The sequence below is a fragment of the Cryptomeria japonica genome, chromosome 9 (genome assembly GCF_030272615.1).
Source record: "Cryptomeria japonica chromosome 9, Sugi_1.0, whole genome shotgun sequence".
NCBI lineage: Eukaryota > Viridiplantae > Streptophyta > Pinopsida > Cupressales > Cupressaceae > Cryptomeria > Cryptomeria japonica.
In genome coordinates this window covers 706,647,909-706,673,610 of record NC_081413.1, presented here as the reverse complement: position 1 = coordinate 706,673,610, position 25,702 = coordinate 706,647,909, and the positions used below count along the sequence as shown (strand labels likewise).

General features: G+C 35.5%; 1 protein-coding gene across 2 annotated transcripts in view; it reads right to left on the bottom strand.

Annotated features, from left to right (window-relative positions):
• LOC131073842 (aldehyde dehydrogenase 1-like) overlaps positions 1 to 24,959 on the bottom strand; it is a 60,762-nt gene extending 35,803 nt beyond the window's left edge. For both annotated transcript variants that reach the window (XM_058010354.2, XM_058010355.2), the window contains exons 1-4: positions 24,676 to 24,959; positions 20,947 to 21,089; positions 19,949 to 20,102; positions 19,627 to 19,856 (exon numbers count right to left, since the gene is read on the bottom strand). In XM_058010354.2, the coding sequence (XP_057866337.2) occupies positions 19,627 to 19,856; positions 19,949 to 20,102; positions 20,947 to 21,089; positions 24,676 to 24,820 (672 nt within the window). In that variant the 5' untranslated portion in view covers positions 24,821 to 24,959. The remainder of the gene's footprint in view (positions 1 to 19,626; positions 19,857 to 19,948; positions 20,103 to 20,946; positions 21,090 to 24,675) is intronic.
• Positions 24,960 to 25,702: the final 743 nt, after the last annotated feature.

The following is a 25,702-nucleotide window of genomic DNA, read 5'->3' as shown; positions in this document are numbered from 1 at the left end:
GGTTAATGCTCTAGTTGATAGAAAATCTTTGAATTATGTTTTAGAAGCCTATGATGAGTCTGAATAGGTGAACAAGGACATTTTGCAAAAGGCTATAATTAGATATATGATTTTGTTTGACAAAACCTTGAATGAAATTAAAGATGAAATCCCGCAAGATCTTTATGAAAGTTTGGTAGAGAAAAGAAAATATGTCATGACCAAAGAAACAAACTTTAAAACTCCTCCAATGGATAGGGTTTGTAGTCCTTTGGGCAAATAAGCTCGATTAAAGATTTAGCAATCATTGAATATCCATTTTTGTAATAAGGAGAGGGTAAATCTTATCATGGGTGATGATCCTAAGAATAGTAAAGAATAAGAAGACAGATAGATGATATCACTGAAGAAGTTGTAGAACAAGTCACCATCTCGTTGCTCATCCGAAGAAGGTTAAAAGGGAAATTAATTTGGGAGAGCCTAGTTGAAGAAGTGGTGCTCTGGATTTTTGGAGGAGATGTGCATGTAGTTGAATAGGAAACTATTCAAGATGTTGTAAATATTTCAGATATAGAAGCAAAAAAAGTTGAGAGGAAAGAGACAAAATAGGATTATGAAGATGTGTTTGATAACCTAGGGGATTTGTATGTTGATAATGCCTGAGACTCTTTATTGAATTCATATGGAAGTTCTTTCGAAGGAGAAAATGCAAAGAAAAACTATACACTAGTAGAAGGTGTGGGAAGACCTGAGGAAAAGATGAAAAGAGTTGAGTTTGAGAAAGCTACTAATTCTATCAGCTATTGTGCCCGATACTGTCATTTATCTTGAGTTGCTACATGTTCCTAGCTCTCAAGGTAAAGTTGATATTAACATGTCATCTCCACAATATATGTTTTTACTTGGTAACACTCTACTTTCTAAAACTAGAAAGAAAAGATTTGTCTTGAGATTTTTGGTTGAAGATATGTTGAAGTTTCTCCATGAGAAACTTCTAGAAGTGAAAATAGAATCCTGGAATGATGAAGTGCAAATGAGAAATGCATTTGATAATTTGAAAGTTGGAGCAATAAGTTTTGAAGAAAGAATAGCTAAATTTGTAGAATTTGAAGATGCCATTGCAGATATTGCAGTCATTACATAACAAGTGTACATAATCTCACTCTTGACTAAAGGAAAACATCACCTCACTTGAGGCCAATATAGATTGTGTAGTAGAAACATTTTTAGTCATATTATCTTTGTTGAAGGCCGCTAAGGACATTCAAAAGAAGATTTCAGACACAAAACAAGCAATCTTGGATATTTAAAAGACTTTTGATCCCAAGACTGATGAAGATGGTATAGAAAGGATGAAAATTGCACAGATGAACAAGAATTCAGAGCTATAGATTGTTTAGAAATAAATAGTTAAGAAATACTTTGACAGGTTGCGGGACAATTGAGATGCATATATTTGGATTGTTAAAAGTAACAAAGAATGCAAAGAGGTTGTCTATTGTTGTCTCATCTCCATCAAGTTGTGAGGAAGTTGAAAATTTTATTTTAGAAATGGAGAGTCAGATTAGAGTGCTTGAATCAGTAGATATAGACGGGAATGATGTTCTACAACAATTGCAAACAATACATGGTTGATCCGTTGCTTCGGTTTTACAATGTGCTTAATTTCTTTCTGGTAGTACATTTAATTTTTTATATATGGACTTTTTTCTTAGGGGGAGTCTTTGTATCCTTTGTCTTTTATGGAAAATGGGGAGGAAAGGATAGTTTTTGGATTGTGGTTAGTAGAGAAAGACAAGATTGGCAAGTTGGATGGCAAGTGTTGCCATCAATGATAAAAGGGGAGATTGTTACAAGTATTCCTTTGTCTTGTCATTGATGCCAACCCTTTTAATCCAAATGTAGAGAGAAAGTTGAGTTTTGGTTCTAGAAGTTGTGTTTTTGGTCTGGAGTTGGTCCATTGTGTTCATGTTTTGATCTGGATAAGTTTGTGTATAGATATTATCTTTTGAGTTTGCAAAGAATACCTTCATGTATTGGGTGATGATCTAGTTGTTTCTTTTTGGTCTCATTTTACACTTTGGTCTCAGTTTTTGTTCAGATTAAGCTGCATGTATTTCATATTTTGGTCTAGCTATATATTTTGGGTCAAAAATATCCATACAAGTTACAATTTACTTGTGGCAAACTTGGTTAAGATGGTTGTTCTAGATTGGCATATATATACATATGTAGGATAGATGAAAAATATGAATGTGAGTGTGTAGAACGCATTAGTAAACATGTGTGAAACTCAATGTAAGGATGGCAATGTAAGTAGTGTTGCTACAAAGGTAACAGTTGGTACAAGGACATTAATCCACAGACTTGGAGGTCTGGATATTTAGTCAAGTCAAAATTTATGATATAACATAAACTGTGATCAAAATACTAAGATGATCTTATTCATACAATTCTTTTTTTATAAATTGTAATATTATATCTTGCCCTATTGTAGTTAGCATCAGTACACAATTCTTTTTGTTGTATCTTACTCCAAGAGCAGTTAGCCTTGGTTTGTAAGTTTGGAGCAGTTAGCTCCCTTTTTGGATAACATTTGTATATAATGGATCATTTCTGTGAGTTGGCAATCATCATGGTTTTTCCTAATTTGGGTTTTCCATGTATAAAATATTTGTGTTCATGTGTGATTGATGTGAATGATTTTATAATGTCTTCATTTGATCTTCTTGGAAGTGGATGCTTGAAATAAACTTGTTAGATGCAAGATTGAGTTTGAAATTTTAGTCCATGCTAATTCAACCCCCCTCACAACATTCAGTGTGTGTTCAACATAACAAATAGATCCAACATGGTATCAAAGAACTAGATTTGCTAAGTTCTTGTCCATTTTCTGAGAGATCCGAATTTGAGGAGAAAAATCAGCTCATCTTGGAGAAAAAAATAATTTTTGGATTTTCTTTGCAGCCATAGAAAACATATGGGTCACTCTTCAGTTTCAAAAATTCATCAAATGTATGAAAACAAAAAATCAAAAGAGGAACTAAAATTACACAAAAAAAAGTAAAAAATAATGACTTGGCCTTAACTTTTCTCTATAAATTTTTGAGAGAAAAGATATTTGTTTTATGTTTTTTTCCCCAAAAACCATTTAGGTATATGTTAGATTTTGCATGCAATGAGTAAATTTTTCCAAAAACATATTAGAAGGGCCATGATCATTCGTTATCAGTTGCTAAATTTAATTTATTGTTCTTTTTTCCATAACTTTTTGCATATGGTGTCAAAAGTGGGAAAATGAGATATTGTTGGAAAGATGTATTTGAGCACTTTCCAATGGTGGTGGTTTTATTTTTAGATTTAGTTCCAAATTCCCATTATACTTAGTCAAATTCATAAATTTTTTAAAACTTTTGAGCTCATATCTTTTCACTAGTATCTTCAATTTTTGTAATTCTTGCATTGTTGGAAAGGTGATTTAAAAGCTATTCAGATCTACATATGTATTTTTTTTTTTCAGATTTTTCTCTAGGTATACTTTATTCAAATTTTATTGTTTTTGCTATCAAATTGATTACTTGGATATTTTGACACCTAGAATGGATCTATTTGTATGAGGAGACTTCATTTGATTTTCTTTAAATGTACTTAAGTTTTTGGGGTTTGCTTATTTAATTTGAGGTATTGTGGAATTTTTTGTTCATCCTTCTATTATCAGCCTAGCAAAGGGCATCATGAAACATCTTATGTGGTTTGATTTTTTTCCTTATCTATATGGACTCATCTCTCAACCAACCTCAAAGAGGGCCAAGCATGCTTAAATGTGTTGGCATGTTTGGCATAACTGATATAGACGGAGAATGATGATTGAACCAGTACAAGACTGTTTGAGATGACATTGTAATGAAGAGATTGAGATTGCATGATAGATGACTTTGATTAGTTATTTATGCTATCATTGATGGAAACTAATGTTTATTCATGTCTAATGATGTTTACTTATGTTGTATTGTGTCATCTAAATCTTTTGGTCTATCAGAGAGGGCTTACCAGTAAAGAATCAAGAAACTGAGAATTAGGACCTTAATTGGTAAACGAGGAAATATTCTGATTGTATCTAGCAATTGGTGATGATTGAGGCTTTGTGGTTATGAATGTAAGTTTCTATCATTGTAACATGTATCTGACCAGAACCGCATCATGTTGTGACAACTAGAAGTTATGTTTATAATTTTTGTTGAGTATTTGCCAGGGTTTAAGAAGGGTTTAAGGATCGGTAAAGAATTCTCTTGACTGGTAATGACTTTTGGTTTGGCAGTGATCTACATCAAGTTCACATGTTGATGATAACGCGACACAAACCACATGATGTGTTTGAAAGATGTTTTAGTGCTTAGCGGAATGAGCTAAGAGTTTGACTTTGTACCAAATTGACTTGTTGTGACAATTTATGATCATTCAACTACTGATATTGATTTGTAATTGATTGTAATGATCCATATGATGATCTATAATGAGTTGTAAAGATCTGTGATGATCTATGTAGTAAGTCTTAGGGTTTTGATGTTGACCTAGTTATAAAGGCTATTTATGTCAGTAAGGTTGATGTTTTGAAGTGTTAGTGATTTTGAGAAGTGTGTGAAGCTGAACTAGGGTGTGTGAGAAGATCTGCCAGAGTGATGCAGAAGAACTTAATTGGATCTGATGAAGAAAGCAGTTGAGTGCTATACACAGATCATTCACTTTTGTTCTCTAACAATTACAATAGCTAAAATCCCTTAACCGGGTAGGTCCTAATAGGCCTCACATTGTAAAATCCCCTAACAGGGTGACTCAATATCTGAGTTCTAAATCCTCTTGCAAGGTTGATCCTAACAAATCAAATCTCCTAACAGGGTTGAGGTAAATCCATTAACTGGGTGACTCCTAACAGGGCATCATTGTAAGCTTCTAACCGGGCTTGGCTCCTAACAGGGCGCATTCCGCAAGAGTGCAAAATACTTGTGGGTACCAATTCCCACCGTGGTTTTTCCCTATTTGGGTTTCCACGTGAAAATCATGGTGTTCATATGGTGATTTTTTTTGATGTGATGGTTTGCTTTACTTTCAATTTATGCATGGTTAATGAGCACTTAATGTGCAGTATTGATATATCAGTTTAGTAGATGTTTATCAGTAGATACCGATACTAGTAAATGACTCTAGTGTTGATCTATATTTGATTTGATGAATGTTTTACGAGTCTGAGTTTCTAATTTTAAATTACTGTTAATACTGATTGACCCCCCTATCAGTATTAACCGGATCCTCTAAGATTAACAAAATGATCATTAATGATCATCTTGTATGAGTGATTTGTTCTAATGTTGATATTGACACTATATGAGTTTTAGATATTGATTATCCCTAGACAATTTGAACTCACCTTTGGGAGAACTATGGAGACCCTCATATCTCTCCATTTCTATAGGATTTTATAGTAGATTATCTTGTTCCTCTTGCACATGTAGATTGCATACCCTATGATAATGGTACTTTTGAGATACTTGAGTATATCACAAGTTTGTCATGTCCCAATAGATTACAAACTTATCTCTTAGTTCTCACTCCTGATATTGAGACACTATCTCAATCTTCATCATCTTCTTTAGTTCTTGATTAGATTGGCATTGGCTCTAGCATGACCCCCATTGATGTAGTGTAGCATGACATTGTTCTTCTAGATATGGCTACTTGGGATTCATATCTTACAGATATATCATCCTTATTTATGGAGTCTCACATTGTAGATCTGGTAGATTTTTTTGAGGACATTCATCTCCTATTTATTGATAGCCACATTAGTTTTGTCAGCTTATCTTCATCACCCATGGATATTGTTCGACATCAATTTTTGTAGAGTCTTAGATTGTCACCTTCTACTTTGACTGGGCTTGTACCTAATTGGTTTGTGGCATTGTCATATTTCATGGACCTAGCAATATTTGATCAATTTCTAGAGGCACACACAATTTGGATTGTATTTTCACATCTACATGTTTATGGGAGGGGCTTTTCAAATCACTAATGGATTTATTTCTTCCTAAGGCGAGAAATGTTGTTTATAGGCAATGGATCTTGTTTTGTTTTCACACATTCATCATTGGCATAGGAACTAATTCTTCATTGGGGGATTCCTATCCTCAATTTCTCTCTCTCTCTTGTAGGGAGTGACATTCATTGTACTATTGTGACAAATGTATTCCTTGGGGGGTCACATTGAGTCCTCCTTATTTCCTTCTTTCACTAGTGCAGTTATTTTTTTTTGGAGAGGATTTTTGTCCCATTGGGTTTTCACCTTTTCTCTAGTTGTGAGAGTTGCATGTCTTTGTACATGGGTACCTAATTAGGCCCTTTTTGTTGGGACCCATTCATGCTTGCATATTCACATTCATCATTATCTCTTTAGCTTATCCCTAGGTCCATCTTAAGGGGAGGGGGGTTTGTTGGAGTAATTAAAATATTATCTAATTAATTATATAAACAAATCTTTTAATTATTTTGTTCACTTAAGCTAAACTTAGATGCTTTTTATCTTTTTTATATTAGGCTAATAAGAGACTAAGTTGACCTATTTGGGGAATATTTATATGCTTATCATTGTAGTGAAATAATATTGGTATTGTTATTTAATACAATTAATTAGATGAGATTATTAGTATTGTGCTTTGATTGATTATTAGATGTGAAAGGGATGATATCACATCATTCAAATATATGAGAATGCATGTGATGTTAAAATTCCCTTCCAATTAATTTAATTACTTCAATTGCACACACACACACACACACGCACGTGCGCATGCGCACACACACATGAGTGGGAACACTTGATGTGTGATTTTTTTAGTGACTATAGGTTCAAAGCATTGACTCCACCTAGTTCCATAGGTCTGAGCGTGCCCATATCTCTGACGGTGGTTATGGGAGATAGCACAATTGCCAAGTATGTCACCTAGCCTTAGACACCATTCCTAATTTGGATGATTTTCCCTTATTACATATGATTATATTTTTAGTTGCCATTTTGGTAATATCTGGTTACCCTTTTGCATTATTGTGAGATACCAATAAAGACTATATGTGCATAAATAGTCAGTTTCTAATTGTTGCTATCATAATATTAATATTAATGATATTTTCTATTTAATGAGATTTGGAGGATTACCTTGGGGTTCTTTTGGGAGTTTAATCGGCTTTATAAGTTTAATTTTAATTTTATTATCATTATATTCACACTCCAAAAAGTGATTTAGATTTTGGTGATTGGAATTTATTTTGACAACACTAGTTTTATTTTTTCTTCATCTTGCTCTCAAAACCCTACATGCTAATTTTGATTCGGAGACATTGGAGGATTCATTGGGTAGAATTTTTTTGGTAGAGGCTCAAATGAATTGTGTCGGTGAGCTCCACAAGTTGTCTGAATTTCGTAGCCTATCTTGGTGTGTGTGGATTTTCATTTCTATTTTGAAGTTTTCTTTAAATTGTGATGTATGAATCTTTATTTCTCCACTGTCTCTCAATTTGATTGTTTAAATCTTGTTTAAAATAATTCATGGAATGGTTTAGAAGATTTCCATCATTTAAATTTTGTTATTTTAATTTCTTGCTTGAATTTTGAAAATTATGGTATTATATGGGTGAAATGATGTTTTTATTTCATTTTTGGAGTATTGTGTAATCATAGACCAGTGGTTTTTCTCAAAATTTGATTTGAGAAGTTTGGAAGTTTAATCTTTTTGGAGGTCCATCAATGGTGGATGGACTCCACGATTGGTTTTAGCCCCAAAATGTGATTTGGATGAAAGTTGGAATTTGATGGCCTACATGAGACTAAGGTTAGGTTCTAGAGTAAGTGTAGGGAGTAGCTTCCAATGTGTCCCTAACCCGTAAGTGGCCCACTGACAATCATGTTCGAGGAGTCTCTTAACAAGTGAAAACATAATAATGAACTTGGGGTAAAACACATATTGAGATATTTAGATTCCTCAATCATACCTTGAGTGCTAGTATGAGGCCAAGGATGTATTGGGAAGGCATGCCCACACATGTGGCATCAAATCTTCCATGATCATCATTCTTGTCCGTATGAGAGAATGTTTGGTTCCATGTGTTGTCATTACTTTGTGCACACTGATGAAACTCACTTGCTTGTACTCTAGAATCTAATATCTTGAGTAGTTTTAGTAGAGACCCTCTATGGATTCATGAATTGGTATAATCTCCTCATGGATGTTGCATTGCATATTGTGTGTTAGTATATGCCATGTATGCTCTGTGTTTGTTGTTTGTGTAAGCCTATTATATCCTTGCTTGGATTGTATGATTGTAATGGACTTGTGACTATCTCCATGAGCACAGTGAGGTGAATCTAAGGGTTCCACATGGTCAAGTAGTGTTGCACACCATTGTTGGGGGCTGGTGGACTTAATTCATGATCACCTTGGAGAGCTACTTCACCTTCCTCAATACATGATCTTCTTCCTCCTTCTTCATTGCAAGTTGTAAAATGAATGTATATTATTGTAAATATTGTCATCATTGATGATTTTTTATACCAAGAACACTCCTAGTGGAGAATGATGTAATGAACAATTGATATAGATTAGTATAGACTTTTGTGGATCGGTGTTGGAATCAATCACCAAACATGATCTTGTATGCTTCTCATTTCATGATGCATTATTTTTTATCATAGGAACACTTCCATTGGTTCTTAAATTGAAATTAAATATGTTTCTCATTGTGTCATAGATTGGTTTAGTCATCTCCCGTTTGTGGTCATAAGATATTAACCGAGTTATAGTGGATTTGAGCCCTTTAGAGCCAATTTGAGCTCAATCAGAACCACCTAATGAGTTGTTCTTAGAGTCCAATTATGATTTATAGTTGCATGGGACTCTTTTGTGTTTGTATGTGATGGTTGTGGGTATTGTGAGTTGTTTAGTGGCATTATGAGTCCACCCAAACTCTGCCTTGTCTTGTAGGTGCTATCCAATGACCTAGTGTTACTCGCCTTGACCCATTTATGTACCTTTTCCCCCAATTCTCCCAATTCTCAAACTGTATGTTAACTCTACCTAGGGGTTCAGGGTGTCTAATATATCAAAATATCCAACCACGAATCCCACTGGTCTAAACAAACACATGCTTAGGGATGATAGTGCAAGTTCACCAGTCTTAGGAACATCGAAATGTCCCAGGGATATTAGCATGTCCTAGGGACACCAATGCAGATGGATTACACTATAAAACCATTCTAGTGTCCACTTATTGTGCCAATATCTAGTTGGAAGAATTGATTTAGGTTCAAGAGCCTGTACCTTGCCATTTAGTTTGAAGATGATTCCAAGAGCTAGGGATGTCAAAATGACCCCATTTCAGAGGCATTGTGAAGGTAGCAATATCAAGGAAACCTCAAATGTGGTTTGAATATGTTTTGAGTGAATTTGTGTGGTATTTAAGGTAATCATTGGTGACTACCATTGTGGCAAAGCTAATATGTGATGCCTAGGACCTAGTGATTGGTTTTGTTTGTCAATTCGAGTCTTGCAAGCTTGGGAACAGTCTTTTGTGACCCTAAACACCTCATGGACCTCTCCTAAGGTTTGAATACCTTTCCCCTTGTTTGTTATTGTTTTGTTTTTTTAGTCTTTCACTTGTGTGTAGTTGGTTATCAAGAGTTCAATCTTATCTTCAGGTTTGAGCATTATACTTGTATATGTTATGCATGATGACATTGGATTACTTCAAATTTTTAATGCATTTTATAAATATTTTTCTCTTATCCTCTTGGGTTCCTTGGTGGGTAATTATAGGGGATACCTCTAGAAATATTCAATAGAACACAATACTCAATATGATAATAGCCACTAGCTCTTATATGTACTTAATAATTCCTTGGTTATTACTTAGGTTGACATGGATACTTAACTATAACCCCCAGGATAACCTAACTAACTATATATAATTATAATTATTATTATATAACTCATTTAAGAGTTAAGATAGCCACAAGTTGATCACTCATAACACAATACATGCTATAGGATTAGGGGTGTAGTATTCACCCCCTCTTTACAAAAGCATTTTACTCAACACTAATCAATAATGGATGATTCTACATTAAATATTCATCTTTCCATGTGCTAACTTTGACCAATAATTGTTTCTATTTAATGAGGTACTTTGTGATTGTCCCATTGACTAGGTTGAAAGGACTAGAATACTGAGAGTGGCGGGGGGGGTGTGAATCAATATTCCCACCAATAAAAACTTTTAGCAATACTTTAATCATCCAAAGAAATATCAAACTTCATCAATCATACTTAACAAACATAAAATGAAACCTTGAGGCCTTGAAGGGTTTTATGAAAACCATTGAATGGCTTATTGATGGGAATAAGAATACTGTGGATGAATACAAAAAACTCTGCAACAAAGTCATGATCCTGGAGACCATTAACATTGGAGAGGGGAACACTATGGCCGATTATATCGAATATTTGAAGAACACAATTGCCAAAGCGGAAGACATCAGAGATGCCTTTAATCCCCGTTTTGAGAAAATTGAAAAGGAGATACGGGATAGAAAAACCCTGGAGGAAACTAGCGGAAAAACGCTCTCGGATACAGTTGCCAAAGTGGACAAGATAGAGGAGTGCCTCAAGAACATTGCAGAGCAGAGTCTCAGCATTTTGAAAATCTCAGCCAACAACACCCATACCCTCATCAGCAAGCTCGATGATGAAAAGGAAACCCAGGAAATTGACCTGGATGCAGAAGGAACCGGGGAAGCCCAAGGTTCCAAAACTCGCACCCGTGGAAAGAGGAAGGAAAAGAAAGTGAATAAGGACCTGGAGGAGCTAAAAGCAGTTGGGGCGACCTATGATGAGCTGGTGACTAAGGCAGAGGATTTGCTGAAGAAAATTACTATGTAGTGTCTCCTAGGGTTCTTTGCTATTTTTTGTTGTTTAGCTGTTTTTTTTGTTCGCTGGTTTTTTGGACCAGTCGCTTTGTATGAGGACTATTTTCTCATCTTTTTATTTAACTATGTTGTAATGGTTTCGGGTCCTTAAAACCTGTTTTTCAATCAATCAGAACAAACATAAAATGCAAAAGTAGAGTAAACACGAGGAACACATCCACAAGAGAAACACTAGATTTTATATGTGGAAAACCCAAATTGGAAAAACCATCGAGATGGTTAACTCTTAGGAGAATATAACTAGTTATATGCTATTTACAAAAGGGGTGGCTCACTGCAAAGATACAAAAGAATGGCTTACTATTAGAATTCTCACTACAATAGAAAAGGTTGAACTGAAAAGGATTGCATCTCCAAACACATGATATCAGTTCTAAGGTTAAGCTCAGATTATTATCCACAATCTCTACAACAGATCTGGTTAGAGAACTCTGTAGAACTATCTTGCAGTAGGTTCGGTAAAGGACAACTACACCACTCCAACACTGTTTGACTTCGTTGTTCACACCTTACACTTTTCACTTTGCTTCTCTGTTGTCTTCACTGCTAAGTCTCTTTCGCATACACACCTCATATACTTCTTCAATTTCTTTCTCATACACACACACACACCTCTCTATATCCAACACAAGCTACTAAATATATGTATATATATTGGAGGACACAAACACATAATAGTGTGTCAGCAAAGCCCAACACGTTATCCAACACAAGAAAAACACTCACGCCAGCCTCTGCAAGATATCTACACACTTTCTTTTTCATACTTCATTTTCCAATGCATATACCGAGATTACCGGAATGGGCAGGGTCATCCAAACCCAAAAGATACTAACCCATTATAACAAAATTAAGCATAATATCTCCAAACTTCCCAAGATATAGAATCCATGCATACCAAGAGTGTCACAACACGAAACTTGAAGAGATACTACTGGCATGATCAAAACATCCAATATCGGAAAGATACCGAAACACATAACTAATACCAGGACCAATGAGAATTCAAAATTATGGAATAAAGAACCTCCAAAAATCACCTCAACATATCACCTTCATCTTACTACATCATAACATATGTCCATAGAAGAACTACACACACCAACTGCATACAGTATCCAGGCTATTTCAGATAACACAAAACTACACATACCATACTGTTTGGTCCAAACCGGATAAGCTAGTTTGACATCAATGACAACAATATTCACATAAGTCTAATATGTCATGGTCCTCAATTTCATTATGAGTGTTTGAAAAAATATTTTAGGCTCCAAGATGGGAATCCCTCTGTATCTAGCTTAGGTAGTATTGTTTGTGTTAAAATTTTCCATTGATCCACTTGACTCTTCATTTTTTCTTGTTCTTTTGCCTTGTTCTCCTTGAGACTCTAGCCTTGTTTGCACAGTTGCTAATGAACTAAAGAGTTTTTTATGGAACCCTAGCATTGATTGGATGTCCTAACTAGAATCTCCTTTAGGAGGCAACCATTTTCAAATTTTGAAGATTAGTTAGAAAATAAATTAGGATGTTTGAGAATAATTTTTTCTTGACACATAGAAATTGGTTGTAAAAAAGAGGAATGTGTACTAGATAGATCTATTTTGTCACTTTTTATGCCATTTATGCTATAATATTGTGTTTCATTCCTCACACAATATTCCTTTTCCAACACCTCTTTAACGATAATTAAATAGGATTTCCTCATATATTGTGTTCATCATTCCACCAAGCCATGCATTGGTAATATTTGGATAACATTTTTTCTATTTTTGAACACTTATTTCAAAATTTAAATACCTCTATTCTCACAACCATTGCAAGCTAAAAAATAAATAAATATCAATATCTTATTTAGCAAAGTATTCAATAATTTAGAAGAACAGTCTCCATTAATTTTCAATGAGCTTGATATACTCTTTAACCATTTTGTGGATTGTATCTCATTGGATTTTGGGTACGAATCCCTCCATTTTCAAAGGCCTTTCCCTCCATGATATACACTACAACAACACTACTTTGTATGTCACATTTTTATGTTTTATCCATCTGAGAGTGCATGCAAAAAAGAAAGTAGATAATTATATTATTCTACAATATTGTAAGTTCAAATTCTTCACCTTTACCACTAGTGATAGACTTCTTTGTAGAACTTCTGAGTTTAGTGATATCAATTGTTTTTTATTAAGGCAAAATAGGTTCTGAAGGGACTCAGAACCCTTTAACAGAATAACATATAGAAGTCTAGACTTAACAAGGCATTGAGCCTAAGAAGACCTCGAGATCCAACAAGCCCCATAAAAAAAAATCAACATTACATCAAAGGGGCATTAGTAAAACAACCCAAAATTACAAAACCAAATACCAACAGATAAATCTAGACATAGAAACACCATTAGAACCAGAACCAGCATAGGGACAGTAGGAAACCAACACTACTCTAGCTGCTTCATAAACTGTTCCATCTCTTTTTCGATCTGAATCATAGTGTTGGTGATCCTCTTAAGCTTCTGAAAGTTAGGAGGAGGTCTTGCTGCCTTTCTCTTGAAATTGCCTCTTGTCCTTTTATTGGGGTTTGTGGATATGTCTTGTTCATTATTGGTTTCCACATCCACCACATCTTTTAGCTGGAACTTCTCTTCAAGACTACAAATCATGTTATTGAAGCTTTCCATTGTGGCACCAATTACACCACGACTAGTCTTAACAATAGCTTTGATGGACTCCTTAATTTTTGCAAATTGCTCTTCCTAAGTAGCCATCCCAACTTCATAGTCTTTTTTGAAGTTATAAAAAGCTTCCATTGTGGTCTTAAGGCAATTGATGATAGAGGCCTTCTCCTCGTTAGACTAGGGGCTATTCTCTATGGGAACCTGCATATTATCCATATTCTTAACCTTATCTTTAACTATCTCCAGGTTGTTGTTGTTGACTCTTTGTTTCATCTGGATATCCTTTATCTCATGGAAAATCCACTTAAAAATCTTGAAGGTATCAACCGCCATCTTTGGCTAAGGTTGGGACATCAGTCACAGTCTCCTCAGAATTGAGCAAATGCGAGGGGTCAAGGGTACTCGGAAAGAGCTGACGTCTCTCCATGTTTTGATCAGGACAAGATTCACTAGAAATCAAAGGGGAGGAAAGCTTACCCTAGCTCTGAGGGTTATCAACCAAAACACCAACATTCTTAGCACCCAATTGAATATTGGTTTTGACATTATTCATATGCATGTATATTTCATTGTCTTTCCATTACTGTTTTCTCTAGCTAACATCAACAAATTTGCTATGAATATATATAGGATTTAGTATATTAATTCGAAGTTCTTAATATCTATATTCTTCTTCTTCTTTTTTCTCTTTTTTATATCAAATTTAATTTCATCACCTTTATTGTATTATGCAATCAAAAAAACTAAAAAATACCAAAAATGTCAAAAAAAAAGTTCTTGACATTTTGTGTAGAGGAGATTTTTTTTCAATTCTAACATTTTTTGTGTGGAAATCACTTAGTGACTATTTTTGTACAAACTACTAACTTGTTTTTTGTAGGTTCACTTACAAAAGACTTCAGTTTTGAAATGATCACAGATTTGATTTTTGGTTTCTTAAATTATTTTCTTTGATTGTTTACATTAATCATGTTGTTTGGTGATTGGATTTATGTATGATATCCTCTTGTTCCTTTTAGGAAATATTAAGGATAAAAAGTGATCCAACTCACTCTTTTTTTCCTTTTTAATTTTCAGTGAGCCTATACATAATTTCATCACTCTATAGGATGATCCAAACCCTTGTGTTTTTGTGAGGCATATAAATTTGGAAGAGAATTAAAAGACTCTCCCATTGAGTGACATTTTATTTTTATTTTTGGCTAATCTCGCAAGAGCTTTGTACCTTGCAAAGTGAAGGTAGAGAGTGGGTTGCCCTCTCACACCAAGCCATTAGATATACCCCTTATTTTTACGGACTTATGTCTCATGTAACTTCAAGTATATAGAGGAAACCCCTCGTTAACCTTGTACGTCCTAGTTATATAACCACTTAACTGTCTTTTTTTGTAGTGCATTAGTAAGCAATTAGTTGTAGGAAGCTATTCCCATTAGAAGTGACAGTAGTAATATATGTGTATAGTAATTTGTGGGCATAGGAATTTGTAGTCCTCCCACATGTAAGGTTGTAGGTGAGGTCTTAGACCTTGCAACTCAAGGTCCCTAATAAAGGGTTGAGGCTATCCATGTTCTCAAAGTTGATATCTCTATGATCCTATAAGGATTGTTAACCTACCTAATTAGATATGACTATTGGTGTGTCTTTTGTGCCTTCATTTATAAAATTATTAAGTCACACTCCCTACTTTAATTATAACAAAGGGGAAACTTACCACTATTTTAAACCATAGTCTTCTAAAAAGAATTTGCTTGTAGTCCAAAGTATAACAATTTTTTTTTTATTATGGGACCTTAGTTGTCCTTTTAACATGCTGATGATGATGATAGCCTTGTTGAGCAAGATGAATATTGTAAAAATGATAGTCTTGTAGATAAAGACAAATGAAGTAATGGATCCCTTAACAATGTTATCTTAAGAAATCTATTCACCCTAAGTAGGGAAAAGAAAGATATCATGCTTAGGTACCCCATTGGTGTTATGATAGGTGTCTCAACCTTGCTTCTAATGTGAAGATTACAAAAAATGTAATTTTTGGATACAAAATGAAAAACTTAATTTATGGGCTAGAAAGTTGTGTTTTAGGCAAAATAAGTATTCCTAGTTGTTTGGTAATACTTATGCGGTGCCTGTTGCATATATCTCCTTGAAACTACTTTAATTTAAAGAAATGTGGGCCCATTCAACCCAAAAACTCAAAAGTTATGGCATCCATAAGTTTGCATAGGAAAAATGAAAGAGCCACAAAGGGGAGTTACACCTATAGACCAAATCATGATGCATCTTATGATACATCATAAGACAACTTTGATTGGGGAATAATTTAGGTTCCATTGTTTGGATGTTTTTAGGTCATGGGCTTCTAGTTACCATCTGATGGTTTTGAAATTTTTATCTCTTATATAAGCTATAAAAATTCTTGAAGATCTCCAATTAGTGATACTTTTATCAAGGTTTTCTATGCAAGTGTATTATAACCATGATTTATTGAATAATACATTGATCTAATTTAAAGTGTGGGCTTTTTCTCAAAAGGGTTTTTCCCATGTACACCTATATTATGATATATTATTAATTTTATGTTAAGATGCGTTTCTTCTTTCTATAATTATGAGAATATTAAAATTTTCAAAACTCTCTCCTTAGAATATTAGTGTAGGAAGCATTTCCACATGTCTTCCTTTCATTTGGTATCAAAGCCTAATCACCTCAGATTGTAAGTGTTGGATAGAGGATTTTTCGTACTATTCTCTATTTGAGTGGGAGCTTATATAGAGAAGGTTTTATTCTTGTTACACAAAGGGACGGAAAAGACATCAAAGATAGAGATGGATAAAATGTTAAAACACAAATTTTTAGTTGTCAAAGCTTGAAATGGAGGATGTGTTAATAGATAGAGATATATAGATTGTAGTATCTAGATTGAAACCTATTATTGTTGTGATTGTGGTACTTTATCTAACCATTTAGACTTTAGGAACTATTCTCATCTTAGTCTTAAGCTTGCTTAGTATTTTTCTTTCCTTTTTTGTCTTAAACTATAAGATTAAGACACTTGACAAAATCTTGTGAGCTTTACAGCAGTTCCCCTAGCTAATAGAGAAAAGGTTATTTTCTTTCATTATATCACTATGTAATTTATTTTTTCGAGACAATACAATAATTTCCATTGTAACACTCAATTATGGAAGGATTTTTGGCTTTAATTGATAGATTACTACTTTTGGATTCATTATTAGTCCAACCTAGTATTTAAGCTTAGAATCAACAAAATCCTCAAATTTTAAGAGCTATTGTCTTACAAGATTATGGAAGGCCTCTTGGAGAAAAATGAACCTTATTGTTATGTTTATAATGTCCAAAAACCCTAAGATCACTTGTCCAATTTTCAAATTAGAGTAGGAAATTTTTGGTCAATTTTTTTTGGGCTCTAAAACTCATGCGAAAAAAATGTGCAATTATATGGATCCACATGGACTATATGGTTGCGTTGTAACAACACCTATGTCAAATTTTGGTATCTCTACAAAATTTATTGGTGGTCTACACTCTTTTTGACATTTATTGCAATTTTTGGGGAGTTCCTATGTTTTTTTGGCATTTTTTTTTGTGGTGACAAATTTCATGGGTTTTTTTCATTTTGTGTGTTTTGCAATAATCAATGATGATTCTTTTGACTAGTTTTAAATTTTTTTTACACCATTTAAATGCATATCCTTGGTACTAGGGTTTTAGTGTTGGTTGTTCATGCCTAGGTTCTTATAGATAAGTAAATCCTTTACTTATAAGGACTATATTTATTTAACTCCCAACTCTTAACTCAAGTCTCTATTACCCTTAGAATTTGACTCCTTTATTGTAAGCCGTTTAGAATTTTCAAAGACCCAAGAGAGAGTGAAGTGAGGTTTCTTTCTATATGACCTTAAGTAGGATGTTAAGGTATTTGTAGTAAAATATGAGTTGTGCTAACAAAATAAGGTGAATATTATCAAATTCTTAGTATTTTTGTAAGCAATTCCTATTCCACATAATGCTTGGACTAATATTTCTATGGATTTCATTATGGGGCTTTCAATATTAGGAGGTAAATATGCCATTTTGGTTATTGTTAACCACTTGACCAAATATGTTCATTTATATGCACCACCTCACCCTTATATTATTGTTATGGTTGCTTAACACTTCTTGGATTTAATGTTCAAACTCAATGGGATGACCCACTCCACTGTTGGTGATCAAGATCCTATTTTTACCAATATTTTCTAGCAATAATTGTTTAAGTTGTAAGGTGTTAATTTGAACACAAGTTTAGCCAAACTGAGTCTGTTGAGAAATTCCTTGAGGCTCACTTCCATTATTTTGTGTCAATGAAATAGGGACAATGGGCCAAGTGGCTAACTCTCACTAAATGATGCTCGAATAGAACTTATCATATTGCTTCCAAAATGACAATCCATGAGGCTCTCTTTGGTACTCCCCCATCTTCCTTGGTTACTTATATTCTAGGCTCTCTTAAGGTTGTATTAGTTGATAGTACTTTGGCCAAATGTGAGGAAATTTCCCAAATCCTTAATGCCAATTTGGTCTCGAGACTAAATTGCATGAAACACTAAGTAGATCAACATAGGACAAAGTAAACCTTTTTTTATTGGTGATTATGTCTTTTATGTCTCCAACCATACAAGTAGATGTTTCTATACAACAAGTGAGGTCATGTAAGTTGGATACAAATTTTATGACCCTTACTAAGTGATCTAACACATTGGTGAGGTGGCATACAAGTTGGAACTCCCACCCTCTTGTAAGATCCACCTAGTTTTTCATGTCTTCTGCCTCAAAAATGTGCTAGAGATTGTTACTTGAATTCTAACAAAGGTACTAGCATTGGACAAGGAGGGATCCATGTTTTAAGAACTTAAGGCTATATTAGACAAATGCACCAAGCACCTTTACACTCATTCTATTGATAAGATTTTAATCTAATTGAAGGGCTTGCAATATAAAGTGATAGATGAGAACCCATTGGCATTCTTTCTAAGTTTTCTCACCTCGTGCTTTGAGGAAAAAGTTTTTTGAGGGGAAGACAATGTTATGAATTCTATTTTGTAGTGTAGTAGCTAGTATTAGTTAGTTGCATAATGATAAGATCAACACCTATAATTACGACAATAAGATAATCTAGAAGAAGGATCACATACAACATGAGAGATGTTTGTGGGCCAAGATGTCCTACTACCCATAATATGCAAAAAAAATAGACAAAAAAAACTTTAGGTAGGGAACACCATGTAATATTCCTTGTGAAAGAAGTCATTCCATGTGATATCTCCAAGAGATCTCAAATACAATACCATACTCATCACATATTCTTACAGGTATATTTAACTTATTTATATAGACCTCTTTATAATAACATAATGAAGAGGTAAACCACTAAATCGATGTAGACCTCCCAATTACTTAATATAAATCATGACCCAAAATAACTAACTTATGAGATGTGTATCATATATTAGCATCTCCATCCACCTATGCATATTATAATATCATATATCTAAGTATATGATCCATATACTATGTAAGTCATATCACACTAAAATATTTATCCCAAATGCATGACATAGTAGCAGTTGTCTTCAATAAAATTCAATATATTGTAAGGACTTCTTGAATGGATGTAAACTCTATTGATTGGTAACCCCATCCCCCATTCTATTTCTCTCTATTCTACATATTTATGTGTTATTTTAATAAGTTTTCTCCCTAAACAGATGTAACAAGAAATGTAAATTACTGCATTAAATGTCATCAATTTATTTAAAAAAGCAAAAACTAGAAAGCACAACTGTAGGACTTATATAGGTAAAGACTGGTTCCTTGATTGAAAGAGCTAAAAATTCAGTTGATTTTGAGATGAAAAGTTAGTGATAAAATTTCAAGTTGCATACCTCTCTGGACAAATGAGCACAGTAAAGTGCAGTCAAGGGGGTCTGTTCTGCAGATTTGATAACCACTGTGCATCCACAGGCTAAAGCAGGACTGATCTTAGAGAAAAACATGAGGAGAGGATAGTTCCAGGGTATAATCTGACCACACACTCCGATGGGTTCATGCAATGTATATCCCTGGTACTGCCCACTCATCTTCAATGTCAGCCCATGAATTTTATCAGCATACCCTGCAAAAAGGTCATGCTTATAGGAACTATAATTTTGAAAAATAAATAAGACCATAAAAGTACACTTCCTAATTAAGCAACTTTTCCTTTACCAGCATAGTAATGCATAATGTTAGAAGAGCCGGGTACATCCAGCATCTTAACCATATCCAAAGGTTTTCCACTATCCCATGTCTCCAATGCTGCAATTTCATCTGAATGCTGGAGAAGCAGATCTGCATATTTGTGCAGTATGCGGCCTCTTACCTGTAACCAAAACAGTATTCACCTTATAACTGGCATTAATTTTTCGGTCTTTTAGATTGAGATGCATAAGTTTCCGAGTCTGTATGTTTTCACTCAAATTTTCAGATCACATTCAATAATCCATTCTTCAATAATCCATCATCAATAAGAAGAAAATATACAATAAGATTGCAGAAATAAATATGGATGCTGTCGAAAGAACACATTGAGCTTAGACAAGGGTGTTGGCGATAAACAGTCAGTTTGTTAGCTACAATGCACTGGTTATTAAACAGTGGTGCACTGTTAAAGATCTTCCAAAACAGGGAATGTGTGAGATGATTAGGCAGGGTTTTGATCATTCCCAATTTTGTATGGCACAGGTAAACAAAGACACCATCTACACAAGTTGTACAACAGAGGTTACAGGTATGTCCAGGAATGCAGAGGATGAGGAATTGGGGTTTTACTGTTCACAGATTGGAAGGCTCTTATCTAAGGGTAGAAGGTTTTATTCAGGAGAATTCCTTGCATTAGACAGGCCTTGTTCAGAATTTGTTATCCATTCAGAGTGGCAATTATACAGTTGGTTTTTGGTATAATTTATTCAGTAAGAAGACTGTTGAACAATTAGAGTGTTGAGGACTCATCATCGCCTTACATAAAAAAAAAAAGTTGTGACAGTCGATTTGATCAGGATTCTGTCCTAAGAACTCATGGACATTAAAATCTTGGTGGCAACTCTAGAGACTACTTGGTAGTCCAGGCTAACAAGGGAAAGCCTTCTAAGCTTTCAGGGTCACTAGCTCAAACTAAACAATAAAAATTTCTCTTGAACCGTAACAAACAAAACCAAAAATCATACCTGGCCTGACATGCGAGGCCATGGTCCATGATCAAAGGCAGCCCGGGCTGCTTTCACAGCCAAATCAACATCTTCACTGGTAGCTTCTGATACACTCGTTATAACTTCCTCTGTTCTTGGGTCAAATGTCTCAAATGTTTTCCCTGCACATAAATTCATTAAGATCTTTAACTGGAATTGCTAATTAAATTTATTCTATGATCTCTAGATCAAGTTTTGAAAAGATTTGGTATGATGGGTGAGAGATCAATAGAATCACAGACTTACCACCTGAACCATGTTCAGCCAGTTGGCATAAGTTTTTCACACTTTTTGTAGGATTAATATTATTAAGATTTTTTTGGATTTACTTGTATATTCTTTAAACATAAAGGGGTAAAAATATTATTAAACCAAGGAGACATTACAAAGCAAGGCCATTAAATGGCCCTATCAAGATCAACCAAGTGATCCAATTGATGAGACAAATCCGGGGGCAGATGGCCCCGATCCACCAAATTCCAATCATGCATATGGTCGGAAGCCCATTTAGCCAAGCAATCAGCCACACCATTCCATTCACGGGGAATATGGTTGAAAGTAACATGCTCCAGAGATGCACAGAGAGTGAGAATTTGTTCAACAATCAAGGCCAGCTGCCAGCTCACATTATCCATATACTGCCTTTTCAGTAAGTTCACCACAACCTGGGAGTCAGACTCACATATGATCCTTCGCCAACCCAACTGATTGGCCCGCTCCATAGCCACTAAAATAGCCTGAGCCTCCATAAGATTATTCGTATGAAGACCCTTATACTCAGAGAAAATAAATTGAACATCCCCTAAGCTATCACGGCCCACACCTCCAATGCCAGCATGACCAGGATTACCACGAGAAGAGCCATCCGAGTTGATTTTTAGGACTCCCAAGGGAGGAGGGGACCATCTTCCCTCCCTATTCACCTTTGGGGTAGGATGCCTACACCTGTTACGCATGAGTTGTCGTTGCGGAGGAGGAAGATGAAGGCGATTACAACAATCAACATCCCGAGGGTCCACCCGCATAGTCATATCACACTTAGCCACAATAGTTTCCCCTAAGGAGTGTAAAATTTTCCTCCAAAGGTGAGGAGCCATCAGCTGCAATTCTTGAAAGATCCGCCTATTCCTCTCCAACCAAAGATTCCAGATAATAAAGGAAGGCCCAATGGCCCAAGCAGCCTGGAGAAAGGAAGTAGAAACAGGGGCCCTTCCCCATCGTTCCCAAAATTCCACCAAAGAGGAAACATGCCAGCAAGTCGTATTCCACACTCCCCACCAGAGGTGCCAAATCTCCCTAGCATAGGAGCATTGGAAGAAGATATGGGATACACTCTCTTCACAACCTTGACACAAAACACACATAGAAGGGCCTTGAAAACCACGCTTACATAAATTATCCCAAGTGAGACACCGATTTTGGGCCACTAACCACATAAAGAAGTTGCACTTGGGCCATGACAACTTGTGCCAAACATGCTTCCACCAAGGGACCTCAATGTCCCCAAACAACTGCCTACCAATCTGTTTATAACCAGCAACCACAGAGTACTTTCCAGACAAGTCTGAACCATCCCAAGCCAAAACATCAGTTCCTCTCAAAGAATTACAAGCACGGGAAGCCAAAAGTTGGGAAAGCTCACGCCTATCCCCCTCAGACCCTCCTGGAGGCCACTCAGAAGGGTGCTTCCAACGAAACCGAAGAACCAAACCATCATGTTGTGCCACCTTATAATGCTCCACAGTATCCCAGCCAGCTGAGCTAAAAACCTCAGACAGAGGCTGGAGATGAGGAAAAGAAGAAAGAATAGGAGGGTGACCATCCCAGGAATCTAACCAAAAAAGAGCCTGTGAACCCGAATGACAGATCCAAAAAAGAGCATCCTTAATCAACTGCGCCCCCACTTTCAAAGTATGCCAGATCATAGAACCACCCCCCTCCAGAGGATAGCGAGGGACCTCAAAAGAAGCAACACCCCGAAGATATTTAAGGTTGAGAATACGAGCCCATAACTGGTGCTGATGGGTGCACCAGCGCCAGTAAAGCTTAGCAGCAAGAGCTTTTCCATTCAAAATAGCAGAGCGTAAACCAAGACCCCCTTCCTGCTTAGGTCTACACACTGATTCCCACTTAACAAGGCTCCATTTTGAAGACAATAAATTACCGCTCCAAAGGAATTGACGAGAAAGAGCATCAAATTCCTTAAGGAAATACATAGGAGCCGCTTGAACAAAGCACCTGTAGATGGGAAGGGCCTGGATGACAGACTTAAGAAGAGTCAATCTAGCTGCAGAAGACAACCAACGATGGGTCCAATGAGAAACCTTTCTCCTAAGCTTATCAAGCGACTGCTGCCAAGAAGATCTGGGCAGACGGCCAACAGTAAGAGGAATACCCAAATAAACAAAGGGAAGAGTTCCAATTTGAAACCGCAGAATGGCAGCAATCCTATGCTGGATAGCTTGAGGAGTATTAAAGAAGAAAATAGAAGACTTTTGCTCATTGACTCTCTGGCCCGAAGCCGCAAGGTAGATGTCCAAAGTTTTCCTGAAGGAATCAGCCTCCCTAATACGAGCCAGACCCATAAGAGAGGTATCATCCACGAATTGGAGATGAGAAAGTGTAGGCAAGCCCATCCCCCACTGCCAAACATGAATCAAGCCATGAGAAACCTGAGATTTAAGAAGACGGCCAAGCCCCTCAGCCAGAATAATAAACAAATAAGGAGAGAGCGGATCCCCCTGACGAAGACCCCTAGTGGCCCCAAAAAGCTCAGAAGGCTCCCCATTCATAATAACCGAAAAGGAGGAAGAAGTCACACAACTCAACACCCAACTCACCCAATCAGAGGAAAAACCAAAGGCCAACAGAATCTTCTGAAGAAAACTCCATTTAACTCTGTCATAGGCTTTGGCCATATCCAACTTGATAAACATAGACCTCCCCTGAGAAGTAGCCATGGAATGAATGGCTTCAGACACAACCACCACCCCATCCAGAATTTGCCGCCCAGCCACAAAGCCGCCTTGCTCCTCAGAAATAATCATTGGCAAACAAGATTTGAGTCTCTCAGCCATCAACTTCGTAATAATCTTATACGCCACATTACAGAGTGCAATAGGTCTAAAGAGATCAAGTTTGTCAGCACCTTCCTTCTTAGGAATGAGAACCAGAAAAGTAGCATTCAAGGCGCGAAGCATCTGCTTACTATGAAGAGACTCACAAACCACCTCTAACAAATCCTGCTTCACAATATCCCAAAACTCCTGGAAAAACTCAACTGGGAACCCGTCAGGGCCAGGGGTTTGACTTTCAGATTATATATTTTTTTTCAATTTGACATTTTAGATCATATTTGTAGTTTTTCTTTCTAATAGTAGATCATTAATCCAAAAAATATACAATCCAGAAACAATCTTAATGTTAAAGGGACCAACAAAACAGGGTAATAGAGCAGTGATAAATTATTATATACAGTAAATCCAGAAACAATCTTAATATTAAGATAACTAACAAGACATACAAAGGTAATTAACCAAAATTTAAGGCCTGGAAGGTTTTAAAAAATGGTTGCCATACTAAGTGCAAGATCACTATAACCACAAGCTTGCTAGGTGAACCAAAATTTCTGTCATGAACTACTTCCATGTTCTAACATTCAAGTTCAAAAATTGTATGGATACAAAAGTAACTAGATTAGTATATTACCTGAAACTGAATCCACAAACTCTCCATTAATGAAGAGCTTTGTGTATTTCACTGTGACTGGAGGTTTTATGGGTCCTCCATCCTCCATCACTAACTTCCATGGCCCTGCTTGTGCTTCTGAACCATTAGATTTAGGAGAGGCCATGACCTAAGTTTAGTTTAGATATTTCCTTCTCTACACAAACCCAAATCCCTAGCAGGCTTAAGAAAAGCTAAGCATAACAGAAAAACAAACATATACATAACAGGCCGGATGACTTGCACCAAATATTCGACAGCTAAGAGGTGAAAACGGCCACTTCATATTTCAAATATCTTATTAGCACGTTTAAATGATTTCCAGTTTTATATTCTCAATTTCCATCTCCACGTTACCTAAAATCAATTAAACTAAAGTTTGCTACATATTCCTTGACAACTGCACATTCAAAACATTTCCAACTGAACATTACCTAAAGGCAGATGAACGTCATTATCCCTCGTTTAAGGCAAGGCAACAACCACTGCAATTGTACTAAAACACTATATTTTAAAATCCTCACAAGCCATAATAATTATAATAGTGTTATATTGAAACAATGTAATTACAAAATGAAGCTACCAGCAGGTAGCTAAAATAAAATAAGAAAATACAATGAAAAATACAAGCAACAACTAAAAGTTGGCTGATCTAAGGTTACAATTCATTTCATTACTTGACATAAATCTTGTTTTTAGATTAGGAATATTTCTATGATATAAATAAGTATTATTTGTTAGTTAAATAACATTTGTAATCTTGTTTTGAATCAATTAAAAAAGAATCTTTCAGATAATATGATATCAAGATGAGATAGAGATGTGAATTAGAATGTGGATTTAGCTACTTAAAAAAGAAAGAGATGTGAAGAGGGAGAGAAGAAAGAAGAGGAGAGCAAATATATTGGATTTGAATTTATTATCTTTATTCATTCATCCTTTTCTTTTATTTTTGTTATTTGCTTCTTCTTCTCATATCCCCCTTTTTAAGGTAGGGGATAGGACCTTA